Source organism: Amphibalanus amphitrite, unplaced genomic scaffold (assembly GCF_019059575.1).
Source record: "Amphibalanus amphitrite isolate SeventyFive unplaced genomic scaffold, NRLGWU_Aamphi_draft 001372F_arrow, whole genome shotgun sequence".
Classification (NCBI taxonomy): domain Eukaryota; kingdom Metazoa; phylum Arthropoda; class Thecostraca; order Balanomorpha; family Balanidae; genus Amphibalanus; species Amphibalanus amphitrite.
The window spans coordinates 15,826-35,803 of NW_024882865.1; the positions used below are offsets into that span (position 1 = coordinate 15,826).

A 19,978-nucleotide genomic window follows, 5' to 3' on the forward strand; every position below is an offset into this window, starting at 1 on the left:
AAAAAAGTGTTGACTTTTCATGATCATCCATTCTCTTTAATCAAAAATATTGCATGTATGTATATTGATATTCAAAAGTAGGTACTTCACAATAGGTATGGTACACTTTCACTCGCTGATAAATCCATAAACACCGCATCATTCCAGCAAAAACTGGTTGGCCCATGTATTCGGAGGAACCATTTCACACGCTCCCGAGAATAGGCCATCGGGTTTTGTGGGCTCACCGATTGTGGGCCCACCGATTCATGGGATATGGCGGCCCGTCCGCCGCCCGTGGCGGGAGCGGCGCCGGCGTCCTAACCTCACGCAACTCTCCGGCAGTAGGCCAGCCGAGATCTGACGTCATCAGAGGCCACCTCAGCTCCGGACGGACCCGAGCTCCCGGAATTCGTGAAATTTACTACGGCTCTTACTGAGAACGGGCGTTTACTACGGGTGAAACCGAAAACGGACGCCGGGCCCGGGGCTCCTCCCTTCTCTCTCCCTCTCTCTCTCTCTCTCTCCCTCTCTATCTCTAAACGCCTTCTCTCTCTCTCTCTCTCTCTCTCTCTCTCTCTCTCTCTCTCTCTCTCTCTCTCTCTCTCTCTCTCTCTCTCTCTCTCTCTCTCTCTCTCTCTCTCTCTCTCTCTCTCTCTCTCTCTCTCTCTCTCTTGCTCCCATTCTCCCTAAAGCTCTCTCTTTTTCTCTCTCCCCCTCTTCCTCCTCTCTCTCTCTCTCTCTCTCTCTCTTTCTATAGCACAATCCTTTCTCTTCATCTCTCTCTCTCTCTCTCTCTCTCTCTCTCTCTCTCTCTCTCTCTCTCTCTCTCTCTCTCTCTCTCTCTCTCTCTCCATCTCGCTCTGATTATCCCTCTCCCCTATGCCACCAGACCGACTACCCAGTATGTAAGTACCCTGGACTACCCGACCCCCATCTGCCGACGCCGTCGGGCTCGGTACATTCCATCGCCGTCTGCTGGGCGGGCCACGGGCAGCGCCGGCGCCGGGTCAAAGTCAGTCTGTGACCGCGTTTCTCTCGTGCCCGTCGACCCGTTGGGCGGGACGCAGCTCGCGCCACGCCGCCTTTCGCTCGCTATGCGGAAGTGGAGGCGCTACTCTGGCCTGAATGTCATTGTCACTGGCTGACGCCACTGGTTTCCTAATTATAGAACTACACAGGTGGCCCGGTGGAGCTAATACGTCTGACCAGGTCCTGGTGAAATAATTACGACGTCCAAAGTAGGGATTAGTTGTAATTAATTATACCGGTATGTCACAAGTGTATCGTAAGAAGTTCAATGTTTGCCTTTGCTGGAATTAGGGTATATGGATGCAATAACGTGCACCGTGGTGGGGTGTTTAAACAGTTAACACCCTAGTAGTACACCTGCGTATTTCTTGTGACCTCACCTTAGGTCACTGGAACACAAAACTCCTAGGTCACGTGTCAAATGGATGCCCCAAGTTGTGTCTGAAATTTGGTGGCCCTACATAAGTCTTGCGGTTCTTACGCTATTAACAATAAGCTCAGCGATTCCGTTGCCGCTATTATAGTCCAATTTTACCCGACATTGTCCCGGTTTTGGTGACCTGGTGACCTGACCTGAAATGGCAGAGACCTAAAATTTTCAGGGAAGGTGCCAATAGGTTGCCCCAGAGAGTATGCCAAATCTGGCGGCTCTACGCGGCGCTGTTTTTACGTTATTTGCTGAAAACCTTAGGCGGGGAAATTGCATCAACCCCCCGGCGAGGGTTAACATTTACGACCCGGGGAAGCCCCTCACCCCACCCACCCCCTAGCAAAAGGTGGGTGGCGAAATACCCCAGCAACTTGTTAACACTTAAAAAAGTGTTCATGCTCTTCACAGCTACAGTGATAACGGAATGCTCTGAAACTTCAGCGATGTATGTAGGTGACCGGATTTATAAAACGTTTATCTCAAATTTTCAACATTGGCAACCTAAATTCAAGTCATTTGTACGGCCTCTCTCTTGACTGTTACATATAGGTAATCAAATGGATGAAAATTGAACTACAATGTTTATGGACGAAAGCCATTCTAAACACACCAAAACATATTGTAACAAGAAAATATTGCGTATTTAACCGCAAAATTACACTCATAACCCCACCTAAGACATCTGAGGTCATCTTCATCCATGAAAAATCATCAGCAGAGCAGTTTTTCGACAACAACTTTTGGTACAGATATTTTAGAGCGATGAAAATATATTTATTTTTTTTTATTTCGAGTGCTCAGCTCAACGACACGAATCGACTGGTATGCAGCAGCATCTTTTCCGGTTAGGTCACGAGTCGACCTTGAAACTACGCCAAATCTACCAATACAATTATGAAGACCTACGAAGGCGTCGTGAAGGTTTTCCTGGAACAAAAAAGTACATCAGCTAAGTGCATATAATATTAAAACGATGGTATCATCGTTTCCAAGTATTTTATTCAAGTGTTGATCATCATTTAACAGGAGCCCAATCAAATGAAGATGAATAATGTTGTGTTTCATTGGTTCACCCATTCTAACTATTCTTTCGTCCCTTGCGCCCTCTCTGTTTTACCTAGTGTGGTAACATGCTACTTTCCCCTGTCTGGTGCATAAGGTGCAGTACGTGCAGCTATCAGTGACCGTTAGTCTCGTCAATCGAATCAGTTCAAAGTCGTAGACGGGCCACCCATTGCGTAACATATTGTGTATGAGAAATACGTCCGAGCTGAGCTTTCTCTGTGAGCCCATGGCATAACCAAAGCCGCTGACCGTCGGGGCCCAGAGAGAGAAGCCGAGAGCTTCATGTTGCGACACAGCGCGGCGCCCAGCTCCGACGGACAGTGGAAAGGCTTCCAGGCCACACTGTGACCCCGTTTCCCATGAAACTTCGATAAAAACGCACCCATTGTACGGGCATCTGGCCACGCATCTGAAGCGGCTCGGCTGGGGGAGCCGTTTGAGCAGTTTCTTCTCCCGGGTCCAGCGCCCAACGGTACGCTGCCTGACCCCAATCGTGCGGCCGACCGCGCCTTCCGGGGTCATACCGTCGAGCCGGCCCGCCGGCCATGGCTGTCCGATGGTCAGCGCGATAGGCGCCCTCCAGGACGGTACCCGGACGACCGATGTGGCACACCTGTCGGCGCCGACCGGTCCGCAACTGCGTCGGTTTCGGCGAGACAGGCTGACTGGAGAGCCGAGAGCGACGCCGCTGGAAATTCCGCGAACTGCGCACGGCTGGAGATTGGGTCAGGTCCGGCATCAGATAGGGCTTGAAAACCCAACACACAAAAACAACTTTTCCTTTAGATATTTGGCTGTTTTACGAGATTTGTACATCCACGTTCTGATAATCGATACATTTGGCTTATTCATCTCAAATGATGCCTATACCAAAACTGTCAGGTCATGACAAGTCATCAAGTCACGGTGTCTTGCGATTTCTACAGACTAGAAAGGCGATTCTACCGCATCGCATCACCATTTTTTCAGAAGGAATGCAGCCTCCGCCCTACCGCCGAGGTGCCTGCTGCAGTGTGTCGTCTGTTCCCATCGCGGCGACCCCGTTACGACCGTCGATTCATCGTTTCGGCAGTAGCGTGTTCCGAGAGTGCCGCCGGACCTTCTACCGTGCGTCATAGGACAGTGACCGGTCACAGCCGTGAGTGGTCCTCATGAGACGTCATCCCGGTGCAACCTCCCTCTGTGAACCCGCCCCGTAAGCAGTCGCGACAAGCCGCCACTTCTTAGGAATAACCGAAGGTGTTGGTCAACCATATGTCTGGCTTGGACAGCCGCCGACGGCTGGGCTCGGAGAGCTTTCTGACGCAAGGCTGAGCTGTGCCCTGGTGAATGGAAGCTGAAGCTCTGTCCGGCTGTCCGCTATCTGCACTGACGACCTACTGAGATTACCAACACATGGCGTGATCTGGCATGGCCTGGATAAGCGCACACGGGCACGGCAGAGACGGGCCGACGCTTTCGGTGACCGTCGACGATCTCCGATGGCCGCCGCGATACAGACGTCGGTTTCTCCTCTCGTTGCCGGAAGGAAGCCGGCCAGCATCGAAAACGAAACCAGGCCAGTATGTCCGCGGATGAAAATGAAAGTGCACCATGGGCCAGTGCCGCGGCCCGCCACCGAAATGCATCCTGGCGTAAGTGGGAAAGTCGTAGGCGTGGCCAAGCCAAGTAACGTGTGTAATGTTAACAGGGTCATGTAGACGGCGGCAAACACTAATGGAGACATATCTAGGTGGCTAATGAGCCCGACGGTCACGAAAGATGACACCCATCAAAGCCATGACCCAAATTTCAGTCACCTAGTTGTCAAATCAGTGTGATGATGAGATATTTGAACTTGAACCAAAACAAGAATAGAAAGAGGGTACACATTTTTTTATTAAAATATACTCCCCGGAATAAAGCAGGTTTGTAATGGAATGTTTAGTCTTGAATTGTTCCACCCACTTGTGTCCTTGTTTTGGTTTGTATACCTTATTATTTTAGATCACCTACATATGGCCACAGATGACTTGGAAGGCATGCGGATGCCACTTATTGGTGTGACTTGACATGAAAAGTACTTTTAATTGTATTAATTTTGTTTCACATTTGTTTGGCACCAGACAGACGCAAAATGTATCATTTAGAGTATCTAAATAGCTATATTTTCTTTCTTGTGTTATATCGTAATTCGGAAACAATTAACATACAAAAACATCTCTAAGACCGAACGAGCTATGAAAACATCTGCAGAGCAGTTTTAAGCAGAAAACACAATTGAAATCCATCTTACATTAAAAAATATTGTATTTTGTCAAGTTGTGCTAATAAACTTAAATTTGATCAATCTAAACGCAAAAAGTACACATTTATTAGACGTTGATGACCTTCCCTAGCTACATTTGCGCAATTAGGTTGTGTCGTACAGTGTCTGACGAAGGTTGACCGCCAGTTTGTTCCATTTTCTGTCGCGTGACAGCGTTTGATGGGTGACGACGATCTGGGACTCAACCTCGACCGGAAGGCCATTTGTTGTCAAAAGACTGGTCTCAGTATTCATGTAAGGTCGTATCTCGCACGAGGCCAGTCGGCAGTCAGGCCGGTGATTGTGATTGTTTAGTGAAGTTAATTCCATGTCACCTTCACCATCTTGCCGCTTACAATCGAAAATATGAAACAGTTCATACTGTGTTCTTCAGTCCAAAGGCTTGTTGTAATTCCTCATTCCAGCTACTTTTTTTTTTACAAATTTGAAAAAAAAAATATTGTGCAAAAATCGAGCTGGCCCGTTAACCTTTGACATTTAAAGTATCCAGTTAGCTGGAAGCCCGTGATCGGACGGTAGAGATCGGGGCCTGCGCAGCAAGCACTGCTTAGCGTGGGCCCCGGCTCTGTCAATCCGTACATTTCATCATTCAAGCTAAATTTATTTTCAAAATAATGTATTTAAGCGTCATCATTATTGGGTAAAATATTTTTGTTTTATTTACAGAAGCATAACCAGACTATCTCAGAATAAAATAGGTAATCTGAGCCGTGAATTATAACAAGCCTGATACTTTCAACACCGTGCTACACCTGATGTTTGGATGCAGTATTTTTATGTCTTACTATTCAGCATGTATGCGATGTATGACGGGCCTAAGTGATGACTTGCCATCGTGAATCCTTACAGGTTACGTTACAGGTTACGTTAGGTTACGTTTTTCTTTCTGAATTTACAGTTGACGTAGGCATATAGTAATGAATCATTGCAACATTTTTTCAAGGCAGTTTTTAAGTATGTTCCTGGTTGTAAATCATGGTGACCAATACACGTGCCTCAAGTTATATAAGAAATATGTTTTATCTTTCATAACAGGCATCATAACAGGCATTGTAACGTTGTTTGTAAATCTTATAATGTAACTTTGATTTGTAATCATACTTTTATTGTCAGCAACGATCACCTGTATTTGTAATCATGTTTTTACATAATCCAGGCAGGAAGACTTATTGAAGAATGTGGATATCCTTGGCATCCTTGTTCCTATCAAAGGCATAAGCAGGAAGAACAGAACTCTTTAGTCATTTGGTAGGGATTTAATCAAGTTCCGGTTAGGCAGACAAACTCTGTGAACATAACAGTGACGCATTTTCATATATTTATTGACGTACACAGCGTACTATATGCATAACAACACTAGCAGGATATGTTTATGGTACGTTATCCAAACAAATTACGCTATTGAGTATTGAGTTAAAATACTGATAATGAACATCATCGAATGATGATCTTTATTGTATAATGTTGAAATTAATAACAGCGCTGAGCGCAGGGACTAGACAGTATTATCACAGGGAAAACATGTATACATGTAACCACAGCACTAAATGCAGGGTGCATCAAACACATTTAATTACGTATAGCATCTAAGCAAGCAAGCTGCATAGCATGCTGCACAAGCCATGGAATGATATGTGTTATTATTGCTGCCAAGCTAGCCAAGGCAAATCCACAACACGATAAGTAGAGCTGAAGGCGAATCCGTGCTACCGGTAAGAACAGCTAGCAACTAGATCAAATTGTTGCCAATTACAAACAGTGAACGCTTTTTAGTTACCCATGAAACTGGGATATACAATGCAAAAACTGTATCGCAGTGATTTTAAACGCCAAGACCTGTCCTGGCTAAATTCGTTCTTACATGCAGGCAATACAAGAATAAAGTATTGCATTGATAATGAGAAGAGAACGCACACTACACACATAATCAGCAATCACGGGCATTGTTTATATCCATCTAGTGATGTTACATTCAAAGTCTGTTTCATGCCCATACCATAGTGTGGTAAATAACTATTTAACCGCGTTATTCATTGCACTATGCCCAGACCTTACTGTTCATGTCCTATTTATGAACGCTGCATTGAACACAAAATGACACCCCATCTTACCTCTTTTCAATGGCTCCCCAACCACAACGGAAAACGGACACCTAAATTTTTTTTAGCTTTTCTAGTTTAAGCACCCGAAGATAAACTCACATCGGATGACTTATATACTACGCCACAAGGCGAGCCTCTTTTGTTGTTCCTAAATACGGCAGAGAAGCAACAGAGTGGTGATCCAAGAGCAAAAGAGACCACAGGAATTAACCAAACTCTGTCGAATGCTCTGTTTTTCCGTCAGTTCACGTCTGAACTAGACCGTAAATAGGTCCTGTTCCTTGGTGTCTTCTTCGGACATGGGTCCGTGACGTACGCGGATCCTCTGGAACATCGTGCCGCACACGTCGAAGCAGGGGGCCAGGATGGCGCCGGCGCAGACGCGGTTCAGAGCCCGGATGAAGTTGCAGTTGATCTTGCACTGGCGCAGGCACGGCGTGTTGCACCAGATGTGCTGCAAGATGGAGCAGTGTCAGTCATCAACATCGTAGTTGAACTGCACTAAATTATTTTATCATATTGCCTAATTAAGCATTGAAAATTTAACATAATAAAATACTGTACTTTTAAGCCCTTTTTCTGCTAAGGCGCTGTCTATCCGAGGCAAATGCGGTCGTTTTCAAATTGCTATTTCAACATACAAAGTCTAGAATATAATCGAATTATAGGCGTTGCATGTTCGTCATGCAGGGGATTTACAATGGATGCCATTGAAGGTCGGCCGTATAGCCTGTACTTCTGCCTCATCGTAAACACCATGTCATGCAAGACTGGAATATATCACTGCCCCTGACAATCACGCGAACAAAATCACACCCTAGAGAGTACATAGACACCCATAATTCACCTTCCAGACATGCATTGTTCCCACGTGTCCCGCCCCGACTGTTCGGTGCAGGCACACGACCCATCAACCACAGAAAAAAACCTTCCCAACGACACAACAACCGACCACTTTTTCACACTACCAACAGCAGCGTCATCAGGACAGCGTCAGTGGACCACTGACGTCACGAATGACGTCACCAGTTCTCACCTGGAACGCCAGGCAGGCGAACTGGCAGCCGAGACAGCAGGCCAGACACGGTCCGAGCAGGCACGCCAAGAACCGGTAGCAGCAGTGCTTGGCGCCGCGGAAACACTTGTAGGATGTGCGCCACGTGCAGTCTCTGCTGGCGATACCCTCTGGCTCGGCGATGACGTCATCCCACATCACCTACAGTGACGTCATACATGTTGTTAGGTGATGAAGTAATGTAACGACTCTTGGTTGAGGTTGTAGTGTTGAATTGTGACCCGTCGCGTGGTCCGTCTCGGCGAAGTGTCAGAAACATGTGGCTGATTCAACAGCGTGAAATGCCTCCAAAATTAAACCACAAAGTAGATATGGGAAGGTGTGTGAATGTGAAACTGAGTAGCAATGGATTGGTTTGAACAACCAAGAAAATAAAAAAACAGCTGCTGGATTGATTTCCCTATTGGTCGACTTTTCTATCCCGTGAATATCATGCCAGAATAAATGCATGAGCTAAGGTATAGGTAGAGGAACTATAGTAGTGTGAGATAAATGGCCATTGCTTTGCTATTGTATAATTTGTGTCAGAAAACTGGGAGCTTTCTATAGCTGTGATTAAGCAAAGACCGCAAAGGCAAAAAAGATACAAAGAGTGTCATACAAATTTGGATCAATTTGCGTCATTGGCTCTCAATTTCTAAGCAGTGTGTCATCTCCGGCTTGGGATTCACTGCTTTCCCTAGGGTCCTCGTAGCACAGCCTCACCAATATGTATTGACGTCAGAGTCTTACATTGTCGGTGGTAATTCAAATTCCTCGAATAAAACTCAACAATCGTGCTGGCTCGGTTTGCAGTGGCTCTAACAATACCAGCGCTCAGAATACAGCGCGATAGGCCAAACATTATTGAGATCATTTCAAGTACTTCACCCAAGGTCAAATAAGCCCACGCACTACAAAGTTATTCAAAGCTCAATTTCTTTAACTGACTGAAGTTTGAATGCAGGATGTTTGCAATGTCAGATTACAAGGCAGTCGGGAAATTAGTTTCAGTTATGCCTTAGATCAAGTTGCTATTTCAAGCAGTGACATTTAGCGTGTCTGTGCTGCTTAGCGATCCTAAATGTGTGTCTAGCAACGGGACAATCTGGTGCAGAAGTTTCCAGTAAACTGAGGATAATGGAGATACTCAGAAGCCTGCGTCACCGACAACCGGATGTCTATTAGTGGCTGAAAAGATGCAAGCTGCCTAAGCTCACAGATAGACATGGCAGCAATGAAAATACAGGAGCACTTAAATATAAAGCCTTTTAACAATTATATGTCTAAGAAACTACCGCAGACCCCTGTCGATATGCGACGGTTTGTGCTGTCTCCGTTTTGCGATAAATTAATATATTCATATATTTCAGCAATATCTTATGACAATAGATTTATAGCACTCAGATCCAGGTGCACTATATTAATGCAAATTATGTGTCATCGTCTGCAGGTTTCCACTTCAATGAAGGTACAATTGAATATTATTATTTTGAGCCGACGCCCACTGACCTGGAGATGCAGGTTGATGTTGTTGGGGTCCCGCTCCTCCATCGAGAATCCAGGAGTGTTGTCCATCATTCCCATGTGGCGATTGGTCAGGTCAAAGACACGAGTATCTGCCAAAACACGATACACAGCGTTATACATACATAGACACCGGTTTCGGGGTGGCATATTCGAACCAAATATATAATGACATTCTCGCTTTTGATTCACATTGAAGCAAAAGCGAGAGGTCATCCATATTTAGTGATGAAGGCAGACAGAAATGAAGGTTGTATGTATTTTGGTTGTATGCCTTTCCGTCATTTTGGCTGCTATCTTCGAACAAAATTTATCGTGGTATATTCATTCATTTATAGTGTACGAGTGGTTCGTTCAAAAGTGTTTTTGCAATAAATTTATTTCAGCTGTTTTTGACTGCCTAAACCCTCTTGGTATTCCTATTGCCTATTTCTGCTAGCAAGGAATAATGAGCTTGTTCCTGGTGAAATATTCGGCTATCTCTCATTTTACGGTATTATGAGAGTTTATTTCAGTCTGAGTGGTGAACGACATCTAATGACTTGTAATGGCTAGTTCGATCGACTAACTTCAGTGAAATGGGAGAAACCTTCTAATCTACTACCGTGTTATTAGGCATTACGATGCAGGCTGTCTAAATGAACCACTCTCAGTCCCATGAAGCGATGTTCAACGCACGGCACCTCCAGCTTTTGTATGTACCTGTCGTAGGTTCGTAGAAGATATCATACGGTAATCGCGCAGTACAAAGGTGCTTCAAGCAGCTTTGCAATTCTAATTCTGAGCTTTGAGCTGTCGATCTAGTGATTGGTTCGAATGCAAATCAAGTAAGAATTCCATGGGTTGATATATGCGCACACAAGGTAGTGAGGAATATGGATCATTATAAGGAATCGGAGCACCATGAACGTGAATACGAAAACTGCTTACACCTCGTAGCTTGAGTATTACTACAAGAATAACCCTCGCATGTGTAGGGGGGGGGTCGGATGGACCCCCCCCATGGTTTTTCGCGAATAACTCGCGTAAAAAGCGGCCGATCGCGACGAAACTTTCAGTACCCTCGCATTGATCAATTTTACACCTACCCTGAAAATTTCATGACCCTGACCCAAATGACCTTTGACCTGTGACCTCTTTTCCGAGACCATGTTTGGCCGGAATCGCGATTTCGCGTATGTCGGCTCACACTAGCCGCGTGTTTGCAAGCTTTTCGTGGTTTCAAACGTTAAAACATGTGATTTGATGTTACTCCCGTGTGTGTCAAGGTCACCTGAAGGTCAGGTCAGGTCATTGACCTTTGGTGACCTCGGGTGACCTCGGGTCACTTTTTCGAGTTTTACATGTTTCTAGGCTAGTTTTTTGGAGCTGAATTCGAATTTAGCAACCATTTGAACATTTACGAAGTAGTTTTGGTGACTTCGTAACATGTTACGAAACTGTCAGAGGCGGTTGACACGTACTACGAATACCCGTCACGACGCCTACTGGTTGACCTGACCTGACCTGACCCGACCTGGTCTAAATGCTTCAAGACATCATCTGTGATCAAAACTAACACGATATTCGTGATCAGCACCCCGAAAAACCCCTTAGCAGCCACACTTTACGACTTTCTAACAGGTCCCGATTTTCCCGACTTTGGGTCATTGACCTGACCTGGAAGGTCAACCAATGACCTAGGACCTTAAAATTGGGTATCATCGGCTTCCTCTCGTCACGGGCAACACGCTCGTTTTTCCGCGAAGCTCTAGCTCGATCAGGGGCCAAACGGCAAGGGGGGGGGGGTCCAACCGACCCCCCCCCCCCCTACACATTAGAAGCTGGCAAACGCCGCACACATGCGAGGGATAAGTCACGCCGTCGTGCGACGTTAGCACGGACCCTCGTCAATCATGAGCTAAGATTAACTATGCTTGAACAAATGTACAGACTCCATTGGAAGTTGGAACGTATGACTAAGTAGCTGACCATGTTTTGGGTCACTCTTGTCGTATAATATAAAAGCATGAAATAGCTTTTTATGTATGTTTTTATACGAACATCGAGCAACTGCATCAAAACCTTACTGTCGTGGACCATCATAAGAATCCCATGTTGATGCCGAGCCATTCGACGTCCTTTGCTTTCCTTTTTACAAGCATAGTACAGTGCTATAAATACAACAGAAAACACGTTATAAACGATAATAAAACGAAAGAAGTTATTATGTTTTTGTATGTATTTAAACGATGTCCGTTGCACCCTTAATTTCAACTTTTAAAGCATGCTCTGTATAAGTACCTAACATATATATGTAATGCATACAAACTAGCGAACATGAATGTTTTATTTCTTGCCTGGGGATAGAATAAGTTATCACGGTTTTGTAAAGCTTAGCTGCATTATTGCTGCATACTCTGTAACTACAATGGTGTGGGATAATATATTCCTGCCCGGGGCCGGGATGATTCAATAAATGTCACCGAGGTTTTTTTAGCAAAAACTCCGAGGGCCGTTAGGCCCGAGGTGATTTTGCTAAAAAAAGCGAGGTGACATTTATTGAATTCCCGGCCTTAGGGCTGGAAAGTGTTTCCCCCTGCCAAAAGCTCACAACTATATGATAGTGACGTCAGCAGCCGTGTGGTTCAACATGTTTAACCACAACCCTTGAACCACACGGCTGGTAATATTAACCCTCGCCCATGTAGGGGGGGGGTTGGTGCAACCCCCGCTGAGGTTTTTCGGGAATAGTGCAAAAACGGCGGCGCGCAGCGCCGCCAAATTTTGGGTACCTTATGGGGCAAACCTTGCGCATCTTTTTATAAAAAAAAAAATTGACCGGGTCATGTCAGGTCACGGAGTTATGACGTCACAAAGGGAACAGCCTCCGGCCGGATTTTCACAAACTGAGTGCCAACGCCCGAGGTTTCCTGCCGGTGGTACGGACATCGGTTGATGGATCGTGATGAAACTTCCCATGCATGTTGGGGCAAGTATTGGCTATCATATGGTATAAGAAACTTGACCGGGTCAGGTCAGGTCACGGAGCTATGACGTCACAAGAGGAACAGCGTCCGGTACTATTTTGAAAAGCGCCCGAACCACTATTTTGCTAATTCTTGTCACCTCAATGGGAATATGCAGCAATATTAGCTTCTATAGGGAGCAAATGGACATCCCAAATCCAAAAATACAATCAGATTTCAAAAATTTAAATTTTGATTTTTCGAATTTCTGCCGCCGACTGTGACCTTGCCGACTTCCGGCGCTCCCAACGCGCCATTTTTAGAGCTAGGGAAACGAAATACATACCAAACGATAGAGAATTGATCAAGGAACACGATAGTGAAGGTTTAAAGTCAATATCTCCCACCGTTTTGCCGCAATCGCCGCGGAAAATTTGAAAAAGTCTATTTTTCCGAAAATTTGACCTTTGACCGGTCAAAAGTAGGTCAAATGTTGACCTAGGACCAAAAAATATACCACCAATCGCGAGATCTCGGCGAGAGCAATCCGTTGGTCTTTTCCGCTAAGCTCTACGACGCTCCGTTTTCAAACGCCAAGGGGGGGTCGCACCAACCCCCCCCCCCCTGCATGGGCGAAGGTGGCAGATCGCCGTTTACGGGCGAGGGTTAACCCTCGCCCGTATTGGTGTTTTTCCAGCCGCGAACGATAAGGGGGGGGGGGGTCCGTTGGACCCCCCCTTGCCGTTTCGCCCCTGATCGAGCTAGAGCTTCGCGGAAAAAACGAGCGTGTTGCCCATGACGAGAGGAAGCCGATGATACCTAATTTTAAGGTCATAGGTCATTGGTTGACCTTGCAGGTCAGGTCAATGACCCAAAAGTCGGGAAAATCGGAACCTGTTAGAACGTCGTAAAGTGTGGCTGCTATGGGGTTTTTTGGGGCGCTGATCACGAATATCATGTTAGTTTTGATCACAGATGATGTCTTTATGCATTTAGTCCAGGTCGGGTCAGGTCAGGTCAGGTCAACCAGTAGGGGTCCTGCCGGGTATTCCTAGTAGGTGTCAACCGCCTCTGACAGCTTCGTAACATGTTACTAAGGCACCAAAACTACTTCGTAAATGTTCATATGGTTGCTAAATTCGAATTCAGCCCCAAAAACTGGCCTAGAAACATGTAAAACTCGAAAAAGTGAACCGAGGTCACCAAAGGTCAATGACCTGACCTGACCTTCAGGTGACCTTGACACCCACCCTAATGCACGGGGCAACATCATATCACATGTTTGAACGCTTGAAACCACGAAAAGACTGCAAACGCGCGGCTAATGCGAGCCGACATACGCCGAATCGCGATTCCGGCCAAACATGGTCTCGAAAAGTAGGTCACAGGTCAAAGGTCATTGGGGTCAGGGTCATGAAATTTTTAGGGTAGGTGTAAAATTGATTAACGCGAGGGTACTGAAAGTTTCGTTGCGATCGGCCGCTTTTTACGCGAGTTATTCGCGAAAAACCATGGGGGGTCCGTTCGACCCCCCCTATACGGGCGAGGGTTAAAGCATTGCATTAAACTTTGAAAAGTGTGGTACAGTGCACGTGCCGTTTAAATGCCTGGATGTTTCGATTTAATCATGCAATGTAGCAGGTATGGGAAATTGCAGATGTCAACATGATGAGGGCTTTGTACGATGCTTTATAAGTCATTCCAACGTGTATCCAGCACACCTAGTTATAATTCAATCATAATTCAAGGCTAGCTGTTTCATCCTTGTTCGTTAGGATGTATTGCGTGAATTGTACATCGCTGTTTCAAATTCTGTAATACCTGTAATTCTGTACTCTGTAATACCGAGACACACGAGTAACACATACCAGATGACATGTCCCTCCTTTCTGCCGCTGCAAGTCTCCTCAATTAGACTAAGAGGAGGATGAGCGAAAAGCAATGATGACCAGAATCAGATATCCCTCTGAGCAGTCCGAAAACAGCTCTTCTCCAAACGTTCACTCGTGGTTGGGTGTTTACAAACAGCGCTCGATTTGCTGAATTCACACCACTGCTTGGTGGCATCAACCCACTGCGTCTGAACACACAACACGATCAGGATAAACTCTCGACCCTTCTTGTTTCCAATTGACGAGCACGCACCGTGCGTTATAACGTGCGTCAACGGGTGCACAGCGGGCGTCACCGTCTTTCAGTGGGCGAACAATTGACGTCCAGATTTCTGATTCCGTCCAGTGTTTCAAAGACTTCGATGCCTTGACAAACTCTGTTCACCGCTTGCCCAGCTTTCTTCCAGCGCTTGCTCTGATTCAGCAACCGCCTGCGCCGAGTTCGCCCCCGCTGCGTCACTGGTGCTGGTGTCGGGAGGTGACGGTGGGCGCGACTGGTGACTGCCTCCGTTACGCCCGTCACCAGGCAGCGGGCATCGATTCAGCGCCGTTGCCATCACGTGTCAGTCTGGCTGTTTGGCCAAATACCGGCCTGATTTGCCGCCTGCCCACCGTAAGATTGTGGCCACTACGGCCACCGACCCACGCACAACGCCTTGATTCGCTGAATAATGTAGCGGGTGTGGGCTACGATACAGTCAGAAAAACAATGGGATTAACGAAGAATGATCAGTAATTTATGGATTTATGAAACGTGAGGCATATTTTCACGTCGTGATGATTATATGCTATCGTAGCATTGCTGAAGGCAGTAGGCACTATTGTTTTTCATGTTTAATGACTGCAGCTCTTGAGTTTTGTCACTTTACGGAAATGTGCCGTGATAAAAAGCATGCGGAATTTAGTTTCACAGATAGCGGCATCCGATGAGCCAGCAGAACAGTCAAACCGTCCGGTAATTAGCCGATATTCACTTCTAATGAGCGATGAAACGCTCTGGTCTCCAACTTTGCTCCTGTGTGACTTTTTATGTGGCTAACTGCGCTAGAAAGCTATTCAAAAATATTTTACAATACGCTTGTAACATTTTAGGAGCAGTGCAGTTTTAGTTAAGCCTCGCGGGCCCGGGGGACAATATTTAGCCCCCCCCCCCCCTCACGAATATAAGCTCCCGAGCGCTTAGGGATAGAAGCTCTAAACTTTCAGTATCTTCTTCCCCATCAAATTCACATCTTCTGGAGCAAAAAAAAAAATGGACCCAGCCCCTTAATGACGTCTCAAGGTCGATTTTCCTAGACCTCTGACACCTCTGCACCGCGCAAATTTCAACATCACAGACGTGAACTTCAAACAGCTGCCAAAAATAGAGCTAAAGAGATTAAGACGAATTTCGAGTACGGTTGTGCAGCATATGTTTTTGGTAAGAATACAAACATAATGACTTAGGCGACCTGAGGTCAAAGGTCAGGTCAATGACTCCGAGCTGGTATTTCAGTTTTTTTTTTTTTGCAAATAACTTCAACAAAAATGGTCCTAGAGCTAAGACAGTGGTAAGTACAACGTATTTGTCTTGTCAAGATGCGTCAGATGACACATATTTTGTTTAGAAGAGGTCAACTTTTAGGCTGACCTCTTGTGACCTCGAATGACCTTTGGTTGACCTTGGCACATGAAAGGTGTTGTATGATGTATCCGTAGCCGCTGATTAAAAGCTGGCACCTATTTTGCGCTAGGCATCCATTTAGATCGACAGGATAGTAAAAATCGCTGAATTATAATGGCTGCCTTGCGTAAGTGAAATAGCCTCTAGCAAGGATACTCTTGCCTGACCTTGACCCTGGGCAGCCTTTTATCGTAACATAAACCACAAATAGGTGCCTGATAACCTTCAAAATATTTCAAAACATTTTGAAAATTATTGTGCAGGATATACGAAGAAGTATTAAGTCAGTTTTGATCATGCCCTTGACCTTGACCTCGAAGTTAAAGCACATCATCAGATTCCTTAACCCGCGCCCCACTGGGGGGGGCTATTTATAGCCCCCCCTCCCTCTCGTTTTTCTGCAATAACTTCCAAACCGCTTGACGTATCGACGCCAAACTTTCAGTACCTTCGGCTGCATCAATTTGACACCTTGTGTGAAAATTTGAACTTCGTACCTACCATAGGTCGGCCGTAAATGACGTCAGAGTGACGTCATGTTCGGCCGATTTCGACGCAAAACATTGAACCGCGGCAATCGTTCCCAAGAGCTCAGTTTTTAAGCTAGATCCAATTTCTTTGCATGAGAGGACTCAGAATAGACTGCGCTATCAAACTGCTATCTCGGATTTTCAAAATTTTAAAAATTTCGAAAATGTTATATAATAAAACTCAAAATTTATATTTTTACATTTTTTTCGAAAATTTTTTGACTTTTCGAAAAAACCTGAATATATGTGATAGAACGCATTATTATGACTAACTCTAGCAAGTTTTAGCTAAATATCTTCAAAAATGGCCAAGTTATACGCATTATTGCAAAAAACTAACAATTATTAATTTTTCAAATCAATTTTTCAGCATTAATTTGACATCGTACGCCAATATAAATAGCACCATCGTGTTCCTGAGCTCAAACTGCATCCAATAGACACCTTTTTTGTTGAAAAATTTTAACTTCAAAATTTGACCTTTTTTGACCTGAAAGTGACCTGACCTGAGCTAAATTTGACTCAAAATGATCTCGAATGACACAGACGACATCAAATTCGAAATCTCTGACCTAAATGGACCATAAAACATGTGTCACGTGACCGATGGATGATATAATATTTTCGTGACCTGTGATGACCTGACCTTGACCTGAAAATCAAAGTACAAGTTTGGTACCCTCAGAGTATCTAGAGCATCTGTTCACGAGTGTGTGAACCAAAAATGAGCCTGATCTGACTTGTAAGTCGGCGGCCAGAGCCCAAAACGTGAACAAGCCAAAATGCTAATAATTTTTACTTTGACCTGACCTGTGACGTCATCGGTGACCTCGAGGTCAATGAAATTAGGTTTCGCTCGACAGTTTTTCCGGGACTATCAGACGCCGTTTGAATTTTGACGATCGGCCCAGTAGTTTCGGAGTTAGGAGGGGGGCTATGAATAGCCCCCCCCCCCCCCCAGTAGGGCGTGTTATACGCAGACCCCAGTGGGGCGCGGGTTAAATTCTCCACTGTCGTTTCCCACCTATTTCAACCCATTTCATGTATCCTCCTGTCCTTTGGAACACTTCGTTTGAGATCACTACACACGTGCTGTTTTTTGCTTTTGACCTGGACCTCTGACCTTGAAAATTGACCTGAGGTAAAAAAAAAATAGCACCAATATTAACCCGCGCCCCGTTGGGCTCTGCCGAGCAACGCGCCCGGTTGGGGGGGGGGCCATTTTGGCCCCCCCCCCTAAGATCTCGAGAACCACGCAACATAGCGACAAGCGGTAAACGGCGTTGGATAGCCCCAACGGGGAACTACCTTGTGACCCAATTTTATTGACCTAGGTCAAATCGATGACGTCACAGGTCAGGTCAAAGGTCCACTTTTCACCGTTTACAGGCACTTCAAGAAATGCGTTGTAAAATCGAGTAAAATGCATTTCATTGAAAATCATCGATGGGGAAATGTTCTTCAAACACATATTTTGCTATTTGAGGTCACTGATACCAGGTCAGGTCACAGAGGTGGGGGTCACAATATGAAAGTGTCGTGTGATACATGTTTTATGATCCATTTTACATGACAAATGCGATTATATGGGTCAGGCAGCCTTTGGGGCCAGCTTAGATCACGTTTTGGTGAAGGTCAGGTCAAGGTCAGGTCAAGGTCAGGTCAAGGTCAGGTCAAATTAGGTCAAATTTCAAAGTTAATATTTTTGCATAAAATGGGTATCGAATCGATGCAGCTCGTCACGGGGAGTTCAATGGTGGTCATTGTTTTGCCGTACGTGGTCTAGAATTGCTAAAAATTGAGTTCAAAAATTTGACGTCATCATTTTTGAACAGTTTTTTTTCGCTATAACTTGGCCAAAAAACGAGATATCGATCTGAAATTTGGTATGTATATAGAAGAGCGCTGGGACTATCACATATATTCCGGTTTTTCCGAAATTCGGAAAAATTTTGGATTTTTTCAAAGTTTTTCTAAAAAAATCAATTATTTGATTTTTTGGGTCAAAAACCAAAAATTTTGAAAATCCGAGATAGCAGTTTTGTAGCGCCGCTTTTTGTCTACTAGACCATATAAAGAACTTTGAAATTGCTTGATAACTGTAGATTTGGTGAGCGTTTCAAGATTGCATGTTTTTTGCTCATTTTTGCTCGAACATGACCTCAGTTTGACCTCAATAACTCCTGACCTAAGGTGACCTAAGACTTGAAATTTGGTGTGAAGGTGTCAAATTGATGCCCGGGAAGGTACTGAAAATTTGGCGGCGCTGCGCGCCGCCGTTTTCTTGCTATTCAGGAAAAACCACAGGGGGGGGCAAAATGCCCCCCCCCCAACGGGGCGAGAGTTAACAACAGGGGTTCAGAGAACAGGGGTTCACAGGTGTTTAGTTTCTGTAACAACTCTTCGTATTTTTTTCAATTTGTATTTTTAAATTGTTATTGTAATATTTGTATTTAACACTGTAATAGCATTTGTAATTTTAAGATTTAATATTGTTTTTTAACTTGGCGTCTAACTGTTGGACGGAGACTTCCAAGCTAGACACGTCTAAAATTATCAGTCGTCAGATAGACTCAGCCGCCGTCCAGCTAGACGCGTCTAAGACTTTGACGCGTCCAGCTAGACGCGAAGTGGAAGTCTCCACCCATGACAACGGAAGAAGAAGCATAGGCACCCTCAACTCAACTTTCACGCAGAGAATACAACACACTACACAGATGTCCATGCACAGACCTCTGTATGCCTCGGTAATTACATACATACGTCCATGGTCCTTTGAATCCCACTTGTCTTACCTGTGCCCCCTCCAGTAACTGTTCGGACCTCTTTGTGAAGCTGCCGACCCTCAGGGCTCCAGCCAGCACGCTGACCGCCCAGCGCCGCCCTGGAATTCTGTTGTTACTCAGCGTCATAGCGACGCGCCCGGGGTAAGTCGGTAAGTAGCCGCGTCGGCCTCCTTTCGAAGGTACCCCCGTCTGCCCCCCAAGACCCCCTGCCTCCCTAGGTAGTTCGATGGACAGTGCGAGGCTGGTACTGTCGGAGGGCGGGGGAGGGGGTTGTGTCGGTGGCAGGGTTGGTAGTTCGATAGGGTCTGGTGGCGATGGTCGAGCCATGCGTCTGCTGGTACCGATTGTCTGGTGATGAATAGTGTGCCTCTGACGCCACTGCTGTTAGCGTGAGCTGCGCGGTGTTCACAAGGTGCTTGAGCGTGGGTGATACGGCAGCTGGTGCCGTGCCTTTTCCGGGGTGGCTGCTAATTATTAGCGGCAACACAATCCCCATAATTTTCTTTCAATGCTTTTGATTGAATGGAGACATCATCACCAAACTTTTAGCATTTTTTCCTCAGCAATTTGACTTAAGGTGACAAAATGATGCTTCAAAATCGTGAAAGATCGAAAGCCAAAAAGAAAGAGAAAGAGGGCTACCCGGTAAAAGGGGATTTTGC

At 45.5% G+C, this 19,978-nt stretch overlaps 1 protein-coding gene across 2 annotated transcripts; it reads right to left on the reverse strand.

The window, feature by feature from the left end:
* Positions 1 to 6,051: 6,051 nt before the first annotated feature.
* On the reverse strand, positions 6,052 to 19,401 carry LOC122372552 (caveolin-3-like). 2 transcript variants are annotated; one of them, XM_043349851.1, is made up of 4 exons: positions 19,326 to 19,401; positions 9,483 to 9,589; positions 7,953 to 8,132; positions 6,052 to 7,370 (listed from the first exon to the last, which is right to left on the reverse strand). In XM_043349851.1, exons 2-4 carry the CDS (start codon positions 9,555 to 9,557, stop codon positions 7,173 to 7,175), a joined length of 453 nt encoding a protein of 150 aa, XP_043205786.1. In that variant the 5' UTR covers positions 9,558 to 9,589; positions 19,326 to 19,401; the 3' UTR covers positions 6,052 to 7,172. The 2 variants fall into 2 exon arrangements, with proteins under 2 accessions (XP_043205786.1, XP_043205785.1); XM_043349850.1 differs by lacking the exon at positions 19,326 to 19,401 and adding an exon at positions 14,314 to 14,815.
* Positions 19,402 to 19,978: the final 577 nt, after the last annotated feature.

Bases quoted from the DNA above. Each gene is read 5' to 3' on its own strand.
- LOC122372552 (XM_043349850.1), bottom strand. The intron at 8,133-9,482 runs GTCAGTGGGCGT...ACGTCACTGTAG, and splicing joins ACATCAACCTGCATCTCCAG to GTGATGTGGGATGACGTCAT. The intron at 7,371-7,952 runs GTGAGAACTGGT...TCCATCTTGCAG, and splicing joins TCGCCTGCCTGGCGTTCCAG to CACATCTGGTGCAACACGCC.